Source organism: Macrosteles quadrilineatus, unplaced genomic scaffold, assembly GCF_028750875.1.
Source record: "Macrosteles quadrilineatus isolate MER2022 unplaced genomic scaffold, UCM_ALF_1.0 Scaffold_3__2_contigs__length_128488019, whole genome shotgun sequence".
NCBI lineage: Eukaryota > Metazoa > Arthropoda > Insecta > Hemiptera > Cicadellidae > Macrosteles > Macrosteles quadrilineatus.
The window spans coordinates 64,923,476-64,944,413 of NW_026542596.1; the positions used below are offsets into that span (position 1 = coordinate 64,923,476).

The following is a 20,938-nucleotide window of genomic DNA, read 5'->3' on the forward strand; positions in this document are numbered from 1 at the left end:
AGTTTTTACAAAAGCTTAAAGAATGGTGAAGACCAGAGTTTGCTATTTCATCTCTATCCAAAATCAAATATTGGTTCGTAATTGTAATACTAGCTACCATTTTGGACAGAGAAGAGATAGCGAACTCTGAGTCCCACCATTCTTTAAGTTTTTTAAACACTTCAAAATGAGGTGTCACTTAAAGGGTGTTTACATAAAAAAAATTTGAGTTGCCCCAAACCCCCCCCCTTTTCCACTCAAAACTTCAAAATCATCAAATGAAACTTCCTGCTAAGATTGCAAGACCTCCAAAAGGATGTCTCTGTATCTACTTAGAAAAATATTAGAGGGGGGAGGGTCTTGACTTTTTATTCACCCTGTAAAATTTTGCAACAGCTTGAATGGCAGCTTGGATGGTTGCTGTTTTCACAGCTTGGAAATGAGTTTGCCCTGACGAAGTATGATCAAAATTCAAAATGTAATCAACAAGTTCACCTGTAAGTTGTATTCAAGAAACACCAAAATAAAAAACGTAGACGAACTTACATGTTTCAAAGTCGGCAAGGTCAAGTGGACTCAGCTCAACTTCCTCCATGTCAAGATTGCTTAAATCAACATTCTAATCGAGCTAATTATCAAACAGCTATTTGAAAGCAATGTTTGAATAGTTTTCCTGAAATCCCAACACCTGAGAATCATGGATGGATGCTAGACGAAGATGGTGAGCTAAAAATCAAGTGGATGGCTGGAGCACCAGCCCCTGAAGCAGTCGTTGAACTCCTAAGTTGCTCCTGTTTAAAGCATCGATGTATAACCACAACGATGATACAACCACTTGCAATTCCATGCAATTCCACTTGCAATTGATGGGTGAGGCAATTTGCAACATAATAGCATACTCCTTTTATCTATGATAAAGTCGTGCCAAGTTCCATCATGTTCTTTTATGGTTAACAATCTAAAGTGCACTAATGCGTGTAGACTGTCAAATTGTGAAAACACTATACCGAACAAGAGGAAGAAAACGTGGATTTTAATTTGAACGAATCTTCTGAAAGTGACAAAGATGACTTTTAATTTTTGTTTAGACGTTACGACATTAAAGTGATTTTTCGGTGTTATGCTATCAGATACCTACATGTAATATATCAAGTTGAAGAGAATTTATTACACTACATATGTAGTCTGTTTTATAGCTTGAATGTACATATAACTCTTAAATAATCTATTAATAAAATTGGTTTTGACATAAAAATTAGTAAAACAATTATCATTTTCTTTATTACTAACCAACGGTTAATTTTATCGAATTAGTGTATATAACGACATTTGTAGCACATATATAGAGCTTTAGTTTAAAAAAAGAAACAATGAAATAGGTTGGATAGTTCCAGAGATATAGTTGGTTTTCTAAAACTCGACATCCGCCATCTTGGATTGGCCGCCATTTCTATTAGCTACCACTTTGAGATGGCAATCATGATTTTTCGACATCCTAATAGACCCGTATAACTTTGGTGAAAAGGAAAATTAGTACCCCCAAATTATACCATATCCTTCAATTCGGCTAGTTGGCCCATGGACATAGGCTGTCTTTCTGAGTTATAGTCTATGCTTATGTGAATATAATATCACATAAAAATAATCCAGTCTATAAATTAGCTAATAATATAAGATGTTCCTTTCACTCTGATTTAATAACTTCCTTAATTCTTTGTTTACTCTCTAAAACACTCCGGTATGATATGAGTAGCATTCTTACAGTTTAAATATAAATGACGATGCATTTATATATATAAAGTTTCCAATTATAATGTTGTTGAACGTTCATATGTTATTAATTATTTTAACACGACCTTTAAAACTTTAATAAAGTACAAAAACAAGATATTGATCAATACGATTAAAGGGTAAAACGTTTGATGGAAGTTAAAGTATAACATTTCAGAGCGCCAATGAAGTTCTAAAGGGGAAGTAAATTAGCCGGATCGCGTCAGCAGGTTGATAAATGTAGAGAATATCACGAACATAATGACGAGAAGCAGACTGACATATGGTCGGGGGTCGGCTAAACTGTGTTGATCATTTGTCAAAACAACAGGGGCAATCGGGGCTAATGGATGAACGCGGGTTTGATTAAAGGCGCGAAAAATCAGCTGACGGGGGTGATATCGATCAGCTGTTCATCATGACTCATCGCTCCTCACGGGAGTCCGACTCCGAAGTGACTGACTTTTGGAGACGCCAAGGAAAAGAAAGTCGAGACGCATGCGCCACAATTTTCTTCGCCCTTTCTTTTCAACTCGTCGTTTCTCGGCTTCTTTCGCAGGAGGGGAGGCCGCAACGGCTCGGTCTCGGTAACCAGAAGATGTTGAGGCGGTCCCGCCCCTCCACGCCCCCGTAAAAACCAAACCGCACCCCGCGCCCACCGCCCCCGCCGCCGCCGCACGGGCGTAAAAAACATCAGTTCTTCGCGTTTGGTCCGTGAGAAAAGTGCGGCTAGGTGGCGGGCCGGCGCGGCGAGGTACTGGCCATAATTGGTGGCGAGGATACCACCCCCACCCCTCCTCGACCTGTCCGGGAAACCCGAAAAACTCGGATAACTTCAGTTCGTGCATAGTTTGACACCGGCTTGTGGTTGAAGACCTGAATAGTGCTGCTTTGTTGTGATTTAAGTGGTATGCGGCTTAAAAAGTTGTGCTAACTCATCTATTTAAACAAAAGTACTAATTTCTGTTATTTTCTGTTTTGGATCATTTTCGGGGTTTAGTTTAACCAAAAACGCAAAGAAACTTTTATGTTTTGCTATAACTAACTTTAAATTTCTAAGTCAAATATCTTTTGAATAATTTTACTCGTGTTTCCCACTTGTGCCTTTTCCACAAATCTGGGCTCATCCTCTGCCACGTTTTCTCGGAGTTGCCCTCGCCGCTTGGGCATGTGACCCAGGCGTCCTCCTAGGATGCACCTGTCGGATATGAACGGTCTAGACGCGGGGTACATGAGTGCGGACATCCTGGCAGAGCGGACCTTGGACGGCATCCTGTCGGAACACCCCGGGGAACTCGTGAGGACGGGGAGTCCCCATGTCGTGTGTACGGTGCTTCCTCCCCACTGGCGGTCCAACAAGACGTTGCCCGTGGCCTTCAAGGTGGTGGCTCTAGGAGACGTGACGGACGGCACCGTGGTCACCGTCAAGGCGGGCAACGACGAGAACTACTGCGCCGAGCTGAGGAACTGCACCGCCGTCATGAAGAACCAAGTGGCCAAGTTCAACGACCTCAGGTTCGTCGGCAGAAGTGGCAGAGGTAAGGGTAAGGGATTTTTCATATTTTTCTGTAGATTACAAAGTTAGAAGTAGGTGTAACGCTGCACAGACACTATCGCGCGGCCTAAAATTCGCGAAAAGCAAATGTGACCCACCTGCAGACGCAGCATATAGGTTGAACGTCAGCCCGGCATTATAAGTGTTTTGTGTTTTCAATACTATTACGTCTTACGGATTTTTCACGTCTAATTTCTTGCTTTTATCGTCTTGCAGTCGTTATATTTGTAAGCTTAAAATAAGAATAACTATTTTCTGTTATTACAGATTGTTTTGATTATGACAGCTGTTATAGTTATATTCGTATCAACAGTTGATGAGGAATTTGATCATTTGAGCCATCTGTGAATTAAAACACATTTATATTTATATACTAGCTGTGTACCCGTTCTACGCACGGGGATCTTATAATATTCAGTTGAAACCTTCTTATATAAAGAACAGCAGTTGGTTTGCATATTTTAAGATATGCTGGCCAAACTATTATACATAGCTTCATTTTATGTTGTTTTTTGTTGTTCCGGATCGGTAAATTACCTCTGTGTCTGCCGGTCGATCCTATAACGGTAGGCTTACTTTTATTTTTACTATCTGATCTCGTTTGCATGGCTCAATCACGTCCTGGTTGAAGTTCGTTCGCTACGCTCACTCACCTGTATGTTGGAGCTCGTTCGCTGCGCTCACTTTCCTTCAGGTTAGCTCGTTCGCTACGCTCACTTGCCTTCAGGTTAGCTCGTTCGCTACGCTCACTCGCCTCCAGGTTGCAAATTAGCTGTTGTCATAAATGTAAAAGAAATAATAGTGCTAGTGCTGCACCCTGTTGGTAATCCTTGTAACTTTAATGCTATTGAACATCACAGAACAGAACCAACTTGTTTAATTGAAACAGCTGTTAAGATTCAATAATTTCATTTCTCATAAGGTTAACATGGGCTTCCAGAAATTCCACGTCAAAAATCGACAAAAACTTGATTTTCAAGGGTTTACTGTTAAATATCTAACTGTCTCATATTCGATGAAATACGTCTAAAACCATCTCATATATGTATAGTATTTGGAAAATAAGTTTCAGGCGGGACAGTGCTATAGTTATTGAGGAGTAGTTGTAATAAAGTGCGTATTTTAGCGTTACCAAGAGAATGACAGATAGACAGACAGACAGACAGACAGACAGACAGACAGAAATTGAGATAAGGTTTGATTCGGTTTCTCTGACCTATGAAATGTAAAAATAACCAAAAAGTTCATTATTCTAAGCAATGTACAGACAAAACTCTAATTTTATTTATATAGATTTAATACAGATCAAGTTTATTGTCTTTTAAATTCTTGCCTGTCTTATATCCTTTTAAAACTGTTTGGTTAAATGGGTGATCCAATTATAAACTTGATTATAATGAACATCCGAAATAACTAATTTCAAGATAAAATATAATAATTTTAACTAGCAAACAATCGATGGTGGAAGTGAAATTAATAAAATGTTACTATAATAAACGCGCGTTAAAAACAGAAATTTTGTAATAGCTATTTAAAATTTTTCATAGTTTATTATGGATTTGCGATAAATCAACTGCCTGAGTTCTACAAAAAAATCTAAAAACATTCTTTATGCTCTGAATTTGTAAACAGCAGGTCAGGAGAAAAATTTAAACGTGTACTCTTATTTATATGGAAGCGAATCAATTAACAATTTAAAACGTAACCTTTGACAATGCAATAGTAAATTATTAACATTTTAAATTTTGTTTAAGTTTCAAAAGGGGACCTTTGTAAAACACGTTTATAGGTGATAATGTTATTGTGATGCTTCATCTATATTCATAAAACATTAAATTTGTTTTTAATTATCTCATAGTAAAAGGATGCACGCATGTTCATGAATTTTACTAATATCTTCTCACTTTGAATAATTATGTCGCCAATTATATCAGAAGATAAGGGGCCTTGCACTAACAATAGTGTCCTTTTACAATAAGAACTAACATTAAGAAGGCAATAACCGTATAAAAATTGAATAAAAAATTGAAAAATCTTTAACCAAAAACGGCAATATTACATGTTACAAAAAATAATGGCAATTTATATTTCCGAAATATAATAATACGATAGTAACTGCACATATATCTTAAAACATTAAGTTAAAGTTAAAATTGTATTTTAAACATCTTAAAATCACTCGGATTGCATAAACTAATAAAAACAAATTGCTTGCAGAAGGATGAGGTTAGGTTAAGTTGGTTGAGATTATTGGGTGGTTGAAGGCGAAAGTTGTGGTAAGGTTGAGGCTTTTGGCTCCCTTACTTGCTAACTAGGCTGTACACACTTGCACACTTGCACATTCACACACATACACACACCTACACCACCGTTATAGGAAAATATTAGTACTAATGTATATTCGTATTGGTTTTAAACACTTTTAAGTAATAATTTCAACCGTTAGGTCCAATTTGTGACGCCTTCTCAATGCTCTTAGGTATCAAATTGGGTGCAACCCCTGTTTTTGAGGGTAACCTTAACAACGTTTAATGCATTCAAAGATTTTATGAACAGAGGAAGAGCAACAGTTAGCCTACTATAATGGACGGATAGTTATGTTTGGCTAAACTAATTTAATTTACAGTAGAATTATAAAGTAAAATTTGTTAAAGCGATTACAGAAACATAACTTAAGTTTAAGCTGATCCCTTTATTGCCATATAAGTAAGCCCGCAATAAATTATAATAAATCAGGATCAGTTTTTGTGTCTAATTTCGCAGCTGTAATCAAAATTGACAGGTATATCCACGAATATTAGAACAGAAACGACTTGTATGGTAAAAATAATACACGTTATCAGCAATCGGACACATACTTTCTCCCATAAAACAACCTTTATCACGAAGGTGGGAGTAACTATGATAATTTTGAAGAAAAAAATCACAAAAGTTGCATACAGTTGTTACAGTAATGGGGGTTGCATTATTTTGTTTATAATTATAAGGACCATATCACATTAATTTCAATAAAAATAGTTTTTTCCAAAATCCGATTTTTTGTAATTTTATGAGATTTTGTATGGGAAAATCACATAACTTTAATAAATAACTTTTGAACTGTAGTTTTTACGGAAATGGGATTTGTACCATTTTGTTCAGAATCTAAAGGGCTATAACATACTAAATTTCTATCAAAATAGTTCAGGCCATTTTTGAGAAAATCCAATTTTTCAGTATTTTAAAGGGGTTTTATAGGAAAATCCCCATTAAAAATAAAAATTTCTAAAAAATTTAAGAAATACCTGGAGATACCACGGATTAGTACCTACATACCAAATTTTATCAAAATCGGAATTCGGGTGTGGTCTCTACCACAGATAATATAACCGGGTTATATTATCTGTGTCTCCACACAGACAGACACACACGCAGAAATCACTTCGAAAACCACTTTTTTGGGTTCAGGGGGAGGAGGGCCCAAAATGGACGTATGCACTCAAAACTCAAATTTAAAAATGTTGTCGAAAACAATACTTTCTCCATATACTGTATACTCCATATATTATAGGGGGAGAAAGTAAAAATGACCTCATACTAATAACATTAACGGTTTTGACGGTTTTTATCACTCATTTATTTTTAATAGGTTCAGCTTTTTGAACATTCAGCAAATAAGAGAATACACGTTAGTTAGTCTCTATCCATCTACAGACCTAACTTAAAATTATTTCAGGGAAATATAACAATATAAAATGAAATTATTTAAACAGTGCGTGAGCTGAGGTATAAAAAAATTCTTTTTAGTCTTTATGTAGCGGTATTATAATTATTGTCCTTGACGGTTTTTGACCGTTCTAATTGAATAATAAATGTACGTTAGAATCATGTAGATGAAACTGGCCATGAAACATGCGAATACAGGCCTCATATTTTTACAATTCAATGAGACGTTTACTAGTAAGGGTATAGGTTTAGTGCATTATTTGCATGAGAAGGGTGAGTATGGGCCAAGTTCTAGCAGGCGCTCTTTATCTCATAGCTACTCTTACTATTTTCAAATATTAGGCCTTCCATAGTGGTGAAAATTGTATTTTGATAGTACAGGAACATCATTTTCATGACGAACCTTAAGCATGTTTTGTGAAAGAATTTAGTATTTATTAGGTTTCATTTGTGTAACTAGGGTCTCGTTTTACACATTATTTTTTCATACAGTTACTACGAAACATAGAAGTAACTAGCAGAGTGCCCGTCCTTCGTACGGGGTTGGAATATAAGTATAAAATGTGTATTGCAGTTATACTCAAGCTTTGCGTTTGCAATAAGGGAGGACACAGTTTGATAAAATTTGTTTTTTTAAATTTTCAGTATTCTATAGTATTACACATCTACTATAGCCATAATGTTCTACTACTTCACCTAAACAATAGAGAAAAATAAATTATCAGCAATTAGCAAAATATCACAAATTATTCATGAAATGAAAAACATAAACATAACTGTAAACAATCCTACTTTGACAGTTCTCATTGCGAATCACAGTTTTTTGTTGCTTAGTTCAAATATAGACAAAAAATTAAATATAGACTGTCAGCAGTGCTGCGGTTACCATAGGTTATGGCGCACACCGCTGGGAGCGCCATGAAGTGACGGCTTACGCGCAACGGAACTACACGGCGCTCCCAGCGGTGTGCGCCAGAACCTATAGTAACCATGGTAACCGCAGCAGGCTGACAGTCTATATTTAATTCTTTTTGTCTATGGTTCAAATAAGCTGTTTTCATAAATGCAAAAAAATATAGTGCTGCACCCTGTTGGTAAATCTTATAACTTTTTAATGCTTTTCCATATCATAGAACCAACTTTTTTAGTTGAAACAGCTGACTTAATGCTTTAATTCCCTTTGAATATGAATACTCATAAGGTTAAAATGGGGAATTACAGAGCCACTGGGGCAGAGCCCGAAAGGATTTTTGAGATAAGAATATGCCTATATGTTAATCGGGAATGTAAGCTATCATCATGCCAAATTTCAGCCCAATCCGACCAGTGGTTTATGCGTGATTGAACTTCAAACAAACAAACAAACACACAAACTTTCACATTTATAATATTAGTAAGATTAGTCTTTCAAAAAGTAAACAACTTTTAGGTTAGGTTAAATCCAAGCGTTGAACGAAATGGGGAACAACTGCACCAGCTGTGTGCACGAACAACTGATCGTGGTCGTAAGGGTTGCCAGACGAATTACGTGCCTAATAAAATCACACTGTTTTGTTTCTTTGGTTGGAATACTGGAGTGCGGCAAAAAAGCGTGTGGCAAAAGTAAGTTAATGCAGCAATTAGTAACTTTCTGTACTATAATCAGTGCAAGGAAGCCCACTTTGTCAGGTGACTATAGGAAAATACCATTGTATGAGAAAAGTAGTGTAATAAAAAGCAGTGTTTTGCTTGACAATAGCTTACTTTGTAAGATGGTACCTAATTCAACTCTTAAGTACGGTACCAATAAATTGGAGATAAAAAAATTTATCCAGTATAGGATTTAGTAATTCTACCTTAGCATCTCACACACAAAATTACAACCGAACCTGAGCTCTTTACACCCAAAACTCATACCAAATAACGAACTTACAAAATCGTGAAATACCGGCTTGTAAAATTAATCACCTTAGGACAGCGCGCAAACCGAATAAACTTCGTCGCATAGCGATAATCCATCATCGGAAGGGTGGCAGCACTCATGTGCTTTTAAAAACCCAATTAATATCTTGCGTAACAAAGGGGTCCGCGGTCGGACAGTGAACAAAATCATCGTGACAAGATGTATTATCCTGTTGTGCGTCGTCAGTAAACAGAATTACCTTCTGGGTAAATTTATTTTTTAATTTCCCCATTGTCCGTGCCCTTTGTGTAATGATCGTATATAACCTTGGATGACACGAGTCCGACAGACCCTCCACTCAGGATTAATATCAACCTGACAATCGAATCTTTCCGCTCTTCATTTATTTGACACTTGTTGTGTGATTAAACTCTCGTTTGTCAGTTTTACTTGTGTGATTTGTGATGGGGGAGTTGCCGATTTGAATATGGCTTTAAACAATTTTGTAGGTACATAGGAAGAATGCTAATATTGTCTTTCAAAGAGTAGACAACATGTTTTAGGTTAGGTTAAATCCAAGCGTTGAACGAACATTCCAATTGAAATGGGAAACATCTGCACCAGCTGATCGCGTGGTCGTTGTAATAGTTGTGTTGTCTACTTATTTTCAAGCGTACACGAATTACGTGCCTAATAAAAGCATACTGTTCTGTTTTGTGTTGTTTGGTTGACTAAGTAAGTTTCAAATCGTCATAATAATATGTTTCGATACGTTATAGCAGACATAATTAAAATGGGGGTTTTCTTGAAGAATAAAATATGCATTTGATCAAATCAATAAGATCAGATCAATTAACAGCATTACCGTTGACTATCCAATAGTCAATGATGTAATTTGCCTAATCAGACCAGTTTTAATGCGTGATTGAGCCCCAAACAAACAAACTTACAAACAAACAAACACTCAAACTTTCAAAGTATTATTAGTATGGTATATAAGGCCTGGCGCACACGGTCGATTTTTCGATCGGCCGATTAAAAAATCGGCCAAAAATAAATCGCCCTTGATTTATGTCCAGGCGCACACGTGGCGACTAATATTTTAATTAGACCAAAGAAAAAAAGAAGACAACTTAATATTTAATATTGGTTCATCCGATAGTAAGTCAGAGACTTTTAAATCGACAGTTTTATAAACTATACACTTTACGTGATAACCGTAAAAAGTTTGGCGTGAGCATTTTATTTGCACAATTGGTGACTGATTGAACTGAGTTGTTATTACTCTAAAACTTGCCACAACTCTCGACTATGGATAGAACTATACACTCCATTTACACATTAATGTTTTTGAATGAAAATCAACTTACAGTAGTCAAAATCCACAAACAGATGGTGTTGATGTAAAGTAAATTACTGTTTTTGGTCGAACTCGCTAACATTTTTCACCAATTAAAATTGAAAAGGTCAACATGTAAACCTTTAGCACCATTCATATCACATGAACTATACCACACTATAATATATTATACGAACTCAAATTAGTGAGAAAAATGGAAAGCTATATAATATGTAGCTCACTCTGTAAGTGACAAATACAAGTGTAAAAAATGTTTTAAATTAACTACTGTATTGGCTACAGCTGCTTCAGACTGGATTTATAATGCTACAATGGACAGGAATTTTTATAATGTTATAATTTTATAATGGACAGGAATTTTTATTTACTGAAGGTTGTACAGAATAGTTATGAATATTTTTTACGCTACACTACACTGTTTTGACGAACTTCCCACACAAGGATTTAGTCCAGAATACAGTTTTTTTGCCACTAGCTTAATCAAATGGGGTTTCATTACGCACTAATGTACTGTAATGAGTTTTTACTGGACTCTAGCTGATTTGGCAATTAATTGTTATAAACAAAAACATAACCCCTCTTAGATGTTATGAATAGTGATTGTTTGTCCTTAAGTCGGTGAGAATATACACGGATTTGTACAGGGTTTTATTATTACGTTATCGAGTAGTATGGCGTAAAAGTCGTTCGTCACTCATCCAAAATGTGTTTACCGGACTCACATGGTAATCCCGCACGGGAACGACCACTCTCGTCTGGTAAACACCTATTTTCAGGACTAGTAACACAATATACTATTACAATAGAATATATAAAAGGATAGGAGCGTACGAACAACGCATGAGAATTCATGTAAACAATTCAGCACCCCATCCAAGATGAGTGCGGCCTGAATTACTTTTAGTGAAATGTTCTCAATCGATGTGTTATCATAAGCTACAATTTGCAGTGGTATCTAACCAGAGTGCTCGGTTAGCGGCGTTGGTTGGTGGTTGAGGTGGTGGTTGAGGAGGCATCGCAGCGTCTCGAGCCGCGTGGTTAGCCGGGATCTCACCGCCACCGCGGTGTATCAACTGTATCGTTCGAAATTACTACGTAGAATTTTTGGCAAATATAAGACACTAGCATAGTACCCGTCCTTCGTACGGGGTTGGAATATAGGTATAAAATGCTTATTGCAGTTATACTCAACTTTTTAATGCTTTTCCATATCATAGAACCAACTTTTTTAGTTGAAACAGCTGACTAAATTCTTTAATTCCCTTTAAATATGAATACTCTTAAGGTTAACATGGGGAATTATAGAGCCACTGGGGCGGAGCCCGTAAGGATTTTTGAGATAAGAATACTGTATGTCTATATGTTAATCGGGAATGTAAGCTATCATCATGCCAAATTTCAGCCCAATCCGTCCAGTGGTTTATGCGTGATTGAACTTCAAACACACAAACAAACAAACACACAAACTTTCACATTTATTATATTAGTAAGATTAACAAGCTAAAGTATTGATTTCAGCATGCGAGTATTTCCTAATTCTTATCATCTGAACTTTGGTTTGACGTGAATTTAGTGTTAGCACTTTTTAGGTAAACCTAAAGAGGGACGATAAATTTTATAAGGAGTGCAAAATTGTGTGTGATCATAATACCAAAGAGAATCAAATAGTTGGCTAATGAATATATTAGGCTTTTGTCTTGCAACTTTAATAGTTGTTAGTTTTGCGTTTTGTGGTTCACAAGATAAAAAAAAAAAAAAAAACTGCATCAGCAAACTGACACTATTTCCCTCATTAGTTTCTAAACAACCTTTACCAAGGGTAAGCAGTGAGAGTTACTTTGATAATTTATTTGTTTAATGATAAAAGTTTGGTTTCTACCATTTCACTTAAAAGTTAGAAGGACTATAACGAAATTCAACGCAAGATTGTTCTTAGCACCATTCCATTGATTGATCAAGAAGTTATTGATAATAAGTAACAATACTACTAAATGGAATACAGAATTTTATTTAATAGTAAACTAAAACACTAAGATGTTATAAGTATGTGTATTTTATTCGACTTGGAATTAAGTTTTGATTTATTGAGAATCACTTTGCCCCCAAATAATTAGATCACAGTATAAGGTTAATGGCGTTTCATCATAGCAACTCTGCATGATATTTACTCAGAGAGTTTCAAAACGGAAAATGAGTTCAGTGGAAATTAAATTCCAAGGTCGCAATTATCGTAAGACTGTGCACATATTTGCTCTGCCCGTGCCTGAGACGGTTTGCGCCCTGGACAAACACACTAACGAATGTGGCCCTAGTTAGTGACCGCCCTCAGTGTCCGGACTCCCTTTATTTGCCCCAAATTTCGCCACACGACCCTAATGCTCTGACACTTTTGTGTTGAGTTTTTGTCGCAATCAACGTAATTTCTCAGCGCCATTTGTTTACTTGTGACAGCCGGGTGTCCGCGCCCGAGGAGTGTTGGTGTTAAATGCTTTGTGTTTAGTTATATGCTTTGCAACTGTAATACTTTTTTGATTTAACTCGTAATTGGTTAGAAGTTTAGATTTATATTACGGCGTGATTTATTTTACCTTATAGACCTAGTAATTCGTTCATAATTTTCCAAAACAAAAAATAAACATACCTTGTATGGTATCAGGAATAACATTATTTTGTATGTGAATAACCGGGTCAGAAACAGCCGGTTTTCGTGAGGTACAAAATTAATCCTCTACTCTAATACGAGCTATGGATGTTTGTCCGTCTGTCTGTAATATATATCTTCTAATCGAGCGGAAGGATTTTGACTACATTTTTTAACTACGGACTTATAGCTCCAAATCGTTATTAGAGACAGTCACTGCATCAGGAAAATTCCTATTCCGCTTCACAACTAATTTGAAAATTTAAAAATTTAACATTGTCCTTATGAGCTGCAATGTAACTACAGTATGTTGGTTGAACAAAACAAGGAAAAACTAACAAGACGTGTTATGTAATATGTGTTTGGCCAACCAAACAAGCCATCCACAGTATACTAGCAAATTGAAAAAATACAGTACAAAGAGAAAAACATCAGTTGTAACTATTGAGCAAAGATTACAGTGAATATTAACTCGATATAGGTGAAAATAGAGCAAGTGTTGATGAGTGTTTCGTGTTGGTGACGTTTGAGTGCACTGGCATCGACTTAATGTTTCACTCTTGTTTAAGGGTAGATTTTACAATTTGTATGCATTATAGTTGCGATTATTGTTTACATAATTTGGACAGCTGTATTCAGTTGTTAGTTCCCAAATCTAATACATTCCATACGTATTAGTACAATAGTACACTCTTAATGTATTCGTTAACCATATTCCACTCCGGTGAAAACAAGCGTTGTCTCATTGCTAGCCAGCGACACCGTCAATGGTCTGTCGCCTGTCGCTCCATTAAACTGGTCCATGGCTGTCATAACAGCGACATTCTCCATTCCCTTGGAACACTCCAACACACACACACATATGTCCATCTTCCGGTCACTAATAAAGGAATCAATCCCAACTTCCCTGAAACTTTCTTCACATCATCAATATTTTTAAAGTATTTATCGTCGACATAAATTTCAAGTAAGCTTTCCAGCAATTGAACTTTTCAATGTCTTTCCATACGGTTGGTCACTGCTCTGATTGTCATAGCTTTTCTTTGTTGGGTAATTTTTGTAATGCAAATCCCATAGCCCTAATTGCATTCAATTATGTTAGCTGTTTGTACACCTTCCCATTGATAGTTTACTCAAGTATGGTATAATCAAAAATTTAAACGTTTAAAAGTGTTTAACTAAATATGGTTTCTAAAAGATTATATTTTTCAATAAAAACCTGTGCAGTCAATATATTTAAGTTTCATAGTGATTAGGTATGGTTTGTTAGACAACGTGTTCGTCCTCAAGTCAGGATGGGAGTTGTAAGTAAAATTGATAGAATAAAATATATAAAACTATTATTTAATTAAATCACTTCATTACAAAGACACGACAGTTTCCATGTGTAGAACGTGGACGTACAAAATGTCGAATTAATTTGTTCGGTTTAAAACAAATTTGTTAGGAGTTAAACAAAAAAAATTATCGTTTACAGTCGAAAAAGTCCTGAGTTTCCGGAAATGGTAATACATTTAGGAAAAATATGAACAAGGTTCCGTTTGTAGTTTCGAAGCGAACCCAAGTTCTTGCAGTGACTGATACTTCAAGGGAAGGAAGGTGAAGATTCTTTCTACTGATGGCCTTTTTCGAATTCAAGCCGTTTAGAGGTTCCAAAGAAAAATTTAAACTCATTTTTCTCATTATTTCAGTCAACTGCAATATTAGGTCTATTATTTTAACAGAAGTAAGACTGCAAAACAATATTTTTGGGACAGATGACATTGACCAAAGAATACTCTCAGAGTATACTAATTAAGTCCCCCGTGCAAAGCTTGGTCCCCAGGTACTAGCATTTTTAAATGACAACACATAGTACATAGAACCAAAGGTTCTGCGTTCACTCCCCGTTGAGACACAAAGGTGCATCAACTAGTAACAATAGGATGACAAATACACAAAATAATGCAATTGGAAACTACAATCAGAAAGAAAATGTATACACAACTTGCATGACTTAAAATCCCCACAGTTTTCTACCGTAGTATTTCCAGTCGCAACGCCACATCGACTTGTTTACTACGGTGTGACGGTAAAGCGAGGCTCGAGACGCAGATCACCTGATTGGCTGCCACGGTTGAGCGCGCTGGTTCAACAAAATGGCATTGTATGCGCGACAGTTGTCGTGTAACAATATTAGATTTGTAAACGTTGCAACGAGAGTTTGTACCAGGGGGGGAGGGGGCTCAAAACACGAGGGGCCGTCACGTCAAGCCGCGCCGCCGTCGACTTGTACAAAATCAACAGCGTCAAACATGATAAGTCGGGCCGTGTTGACGGGGGCAGCGACCGGTTGACCGGCGACGAATATCGGCTAAAGGGATTTCACCCCGTTTTTAAGGTTTGATGGTTTCACAATATTTTGCACGACTCAGATGAAGCGTGTGAAAGATTTTGGCCTATTGATTAGGCCTACACATAATGTGTGGAATTGGATTGTAACTTATAGAACTCCGGTTGACACAAAGAGAACGGAAAATGTACGATTTGTATTACAGAAAAATACGAGTGGGAATAAAAGTTATTTCCCTCTTTTTATTCATGTAGCCTACTACAAATCTGTTATTTTGGGTTTCCATGTGGTTAAAATACTCTTCTTCAAATATTATGGTTGCCGGTTCCATCCAAAGTGCTGTTGATTGTCTCAGTCACAGTTATTGATTGGGATGTTAATTAATTATCATTTATAATTGATCAGCATTAGGTAGCAACAAGACAAGTATTTGTACACATATTTTACAATAAGTGGCTTTGAAATACATAAAAATACGCAATACCGCAATGGATACCGGGAGTGCCATTTAAAATACATATCAGGGGGGGGGACTCCCGTATTGCTAGCAATTGTATAGTTGAATTGTAAAAAACTATTTTTGGGGTTTAAACGTTCAAAAAGTATTTCCTTAGGAAAAATAGAGCCACTGATGTGAAATAGATTTTATTTTTTAACGTTATGTCTAGAAGTAAGCCTGTTAGTCTAAATAAGTTTCGGTACCGTGATTTACATGTCTTTCGGTAAAAGCCATGAGGAAGAAATTGACTCATTTGAAACTTATCATCGCGAACGAGGCTGTTTAATTAACCAACAACGTAAACAACCCCACTCATTTCATATCGGATTGTTTTCATCCAGACTTTTTCAGTTCCCCTAGCTCGGAACAGACCAAACAACTGAACATCTAATAAAGATTACCAGCGAGGGACCTGTGTTTACATTGGGGCTGTGTTTACAAACGTCGAGATGTTGGCAAGAGCCGGGATTTGCATTGATCGTCTGGAAAGACTTCTTTATTCAGACGGTTGCTTTCTTCAAGCCGGAATTATTTGAACAACTGGGGAGGATTTAAAAGACCCCTTAAGCGAGGGGATGATGGAATCAATTAGAGTTGCCGGACTCTCGCATATCGAGCGTCCAATTTGTCCCGTTTCCAGATGATCCGATGTTTGTGGGATTTTACGTAGACGATTGGCTAAGAGGCTCGCGAATAAATGATTAAATTAAATAAAGCAAATACATTTTGTATGGCAATTAGTCAAGATTTTCTCCAATTCAGGAAAAATATCTTTACTAGAGAGCCTTTTAATGCTCTTAATACTTTCTTATGAAAGGGCGAATTATAAAATCCTTGTTTTTATGGATAAGTGGGCTTACTACTATAAACTCAGAACCACAACGACACCTAAAAGCTTATATTTTAGTTTAAACCCGGACAGCATGATTTAACATGCGTGTGATTTAACTAGTGGGCTACATTGATTTATTTCATTAACACAATTTTATTAATTCAAAATCACTAAAAAAAACTTAAAATCTACATCTGCATGTGCAGATAAACACCATAAAAAATTATTACCTATCTAAATGAAACATTTAGGGTGTTTCGTAACTCTCTCCCGAAACTCCGTGGGCATGTTCCTTACGTAAAAAAATATAATATCATAAATATATAAATATGCCCTATCTCGCTTAGTTTTCCGTCTGCCAGTGTGTATGTAATTTTTACATAACTTCCCATAACTTTAGAACCACTTGAGGTGTGCCAACTTAAAAATTGCTACATGTATGATGACTTGGAACTATCATTTACAATGTATCAGTCAAACGTGGTGAAGCCCGTGGGTAACAGCTATAATAATATAGAGTCGTTCAGAAAAAAATAAAACTCCAACTTACTGACCGTAATACTATACTAAAAAAGTTTTAATATTTAGCAAAAAATAAAAAATAAATCAATAAAAATAAACGCTAGGTCGCTTAGTGAAGTGTATTGCATTATAAGGAAGGTCTCTTGTAATAAAATTTGTGTCACTATCTCGTACTGTATTGAGTATTTTGTCATTTTCTTTATCTTTTATTGCTATACATATTGAGAGATTAATCTCAATCCCACTGATGCAGATATACAAATTTTAACCTCAAATATAAATAACCATGACAAATGAATGAAATATTTAAAGTATACTACACTACGATATTATAAAATACAAATCAAAGATGTACACAAAGTAATACAGAAGAAAAACAATGCGGGGAGAGTTGTTAGCCGTTAAATCCGAAAGGGAAATGTAAACGGCGGGAGTCTTGTAAAAACGGCGGGAGTCTTGGCTTCACCCATAACCCACATAACCATAATTCTGAGGCCCTCGCCGTGGTAAGCCTAGCGCTTGCGGAGTGACTCAATTATTCAAACCAATTCGCATTTCAATTTATTTCTACACTTTTCTCCAGAAGGTAACACTTTGGTTGTAATTGTTTGAATATTTCACATAATCCGAGTTGGACTTTTTTTTAGAAAGTTTAATATTGTGAAACATTGGCTGGGTACTTTAGTTTGGAATTTTAAGTCGAACCTATTTATTCCTTATCTCACAGACTTAGAATTATTATTATGAATTGGTTTTGTTAAGTTATGAGTTTCAAGACACGTTTATGAGATTTTTAATAAGTGTTAATATTTTTTTGTGTTTTGACATTTTAATGCATTCACTTGCATTACCCAAAAATTACGTATTTACTATGAAAGCTACGAATATATTGTAATATATTAGTTTTAAAATGATTTATTTATTTTTGAAATTAGGGAACTATTGACAACTTTATAATTACAAGAATTAAATTATAAAACGTGAACTTTCGTTTAATAATTTGTATTATTTGGATACTATAGATCTTTTGTGAATTTCTCTATAAGGAAATAGCCATTTGCATAGTCTTGTTAGGAAACCTGAGATTCACGAGACAAACCTAACCTAACCTTACCTAACCTAGGCTAGGCAAGGTTAGGTTAGGCTAGGCTAGGTTAGGTTAGGTTAGGTTATGTTATGTTATGTTATGTTAGGTTATGTTATATTATGTTATGTTAGGTTAGGTTAGGTTAAGTTAGGTTAAATTAGGTTAGTTATAGGGTATTGCATGATTTGTTTGGCATCGGAAACATGCTATGAACTCTAAAGCGCAATTTACGCACGGGTCACCACGTAAGTTATACTTTAAAACTTTCTCATACAAATAATATGAACACAAATTTACCTATCATTCTAAGTAATGAGGTAACAACTTTCACTCCTATAAATATTTTGCTTGAACAACACGATATAGTCCAATAAAAGCGTAAACGTAAAATATATAGATTTGGTAATTATATAATTTTATAAAAGTCAAAGCTTGAAAGTACAACCACATGGTTATAAAATAACTTTCAATTTCCTTTTCAAAACAAAGGAAGGAACTTTATCTGCCCTCCACAGAGCCCAACTGAATTGGAGGGGATCCAAATGCTGGGCAAAGAAAATTATTGGCAATTAAATATGAAAGGGAAATTTCAACTTATCATCAGAGGCACAGCGGTGTTCTCACAGTTTGGTCCACAAACATTCAGAACTAGGCCTCCCATAGCAAAAGAGTTGTGAATAAGTATTTTACTCAACAATCACGTGAAGATAGTCTTCACGACACAATTTAAACTTATACGAGTGTCGTAATAGTCCAGGAGCTGAGGGGGGTTGAGCATGCATGAAAGTAGTACGCAATGATATTGCTGATTATTGTAATATGGACTGTGGTGATCAAAATTACGTATGTCACCTACGTAATTTTCGTCCTTTCGGACGAACCCCAAGGTGTTTGGAGGCCGTGTTTTAAATTTTAAACCATATGTATTCGTAATAATATATTTTTTTTTATAAGAAAATGCATCTAGTTAATATTTAGCCGAGTAATTAAGTAATTACACTATTTTTTAACAACAATTCATATGATTTTTGAAGAAAATATCTGTACAATGTAGATTTTGTTAAACTTATTATTGTTATAACTATTTTATTAGTTAAGATACAACTTTTTACTCAATAACCTTTTCTATTGGCCATATTTTTTGGATTAAAACTACGTTTTAACCGATGTCCTATCTCGTACCGTTCTCGAGCTACAGTCGTGTCGATGCATAGCGCGTTCCGCCATCTTTGCCCCCCTCCCCCCAAGTTCTCGACCACCTGAAAAGTAAGCGACATGCGTATTTTTTATCACCACAGTCCATATTACAACTATCAGCAAAGATATTTGATATTACTTCTTTGCGACACTCACAAATTAATTCTACTTTCAGTAAAAAAACTACACGAAAAGTTCATTTTTACATATTTTATACAATAACTTGTTTATTTATAGAGATACGACCTCGGACTCAATAACCATTATTGTAGTCCACATTTTTACAATTACAATTTTAGAATTACAACGACGTTTTAACCGATGTTCTATCTTTTACCGTTTTCGAAATATCAGAGTTTTAACGCATAGCGCAAACCGCCATGTTTGCCCCCTCCCACCACCTTATCAACCACTTTTGAAATAGGCGACACACGTAATTTTGATCACCAAAGTCCATATTACAATAATCAGCAATAACATTGCGTACTACTTTCATGCATGCTCAACCCCCCTCAGCTCCGGGACTATAAAGGCTAATTACAGGGCTTACATTGCTTTACCTTCGATAGTTTTTAATTACGTTTTTAACATTTCATGTATTTGAGAGAAATCGGGAAATTTGGTGTTTTCAGGGTCTATTATGAGAAACCCCCATTTTTACCCCATAAAACCCCGTTCCCATGGCCCAATCATGCTGGTTGTCAAACTCATTTAAGTTTACCCTGCCTAACACCTTCAAACCAAATTTCTTCAAAATTGGACCAAAAGTACTTAAGTTATCAAATACATATATACACATTTGAACGAATAGTGTTTTTAGCCTCTGGGGACATCAAAATGGAAAAGTAAATCGGTCCCAGTTGTACACTTAAAATACTGTGTGTTGCTACTCTTATTACGTTTCACCTGTACATTTCTGCTCTAATTACAGCGACCTTGTCTACCCATGCGATCATGATGTATCTAAAATAGAACCAAGTCATTCAACTGCTCTGCCAGCTTTGCCTCAACTTTAGTTTAGGTTTGTTCTTACCTAAGAAATAGTTCGACACGTTTTAGAGCAGATACGCCTACAACTTGAAAAATGAAACTGAATCTTCTACTTTTGATTCTCAGTGAGTACTTATAGTATTAATGAGTATATTAATGTTAATGATATTAATAAGTTAATTTTAATGTTAATATTAATGAGTACTTGTAGTAAAAGTTTCATAGCAAATTAAATGTTTATAAATAAATAAGTAAAACAATTTAGAATTAAGTATATTTGCCAAAGACTGACCGATTGATGCAAATATATTCCCATTGTGCGTGGGTCAAAATGCAAAAGTGTGTCAATTGTCATTTAAGTTACCATTTTGTTTTACATTGAATTTGCAAACAATATTGAGTCATACTTTCAAAAATATTTATAACCAAATATTTTCTAAGCTGGTTTACAAATCGTAATATAACAATTTTCTACAATTAACATGGCGTAGTTTGTGGTGTCGCAGAGAATTAATGGTCCTTGATAAAGATACCTTGTTAAATATAAAAGTCAATGAATAAATTCTAAAATGTAGTAAATGGTACTG

General features: G+C 35.7%; 1 protein-coding gene across 2 annotated transcripts in view; it reads left to right on the forward strand.

The window, feature by feature from the left end:
- Positions 1-2,587: 2,587 nt before the first annotated feature.
- Positions 2,588-20,938, forward strand: part of LOC128988728 (segmentation protein Runt-like) — an 83,700-nt gene continuing 65,349 nt past the window's right edge. Inside the window, exon 1 of one of the 2 annotated variants that reach the window (XM_054410319.1) lies at positions 2,588-3,293. In XM_054410319.1, the coding sequence (XP_054266294.1) occupies positions 2,942-3,293 (352 nt within the window). In that variant the 5' untranslated portion in view covers positions 2,588-2,941. The remainder of the gene's footprint in view (positions 3,294-20,938) is intronic. The other variant, XM_054410320.1, reaches the window with a different exon arrangement.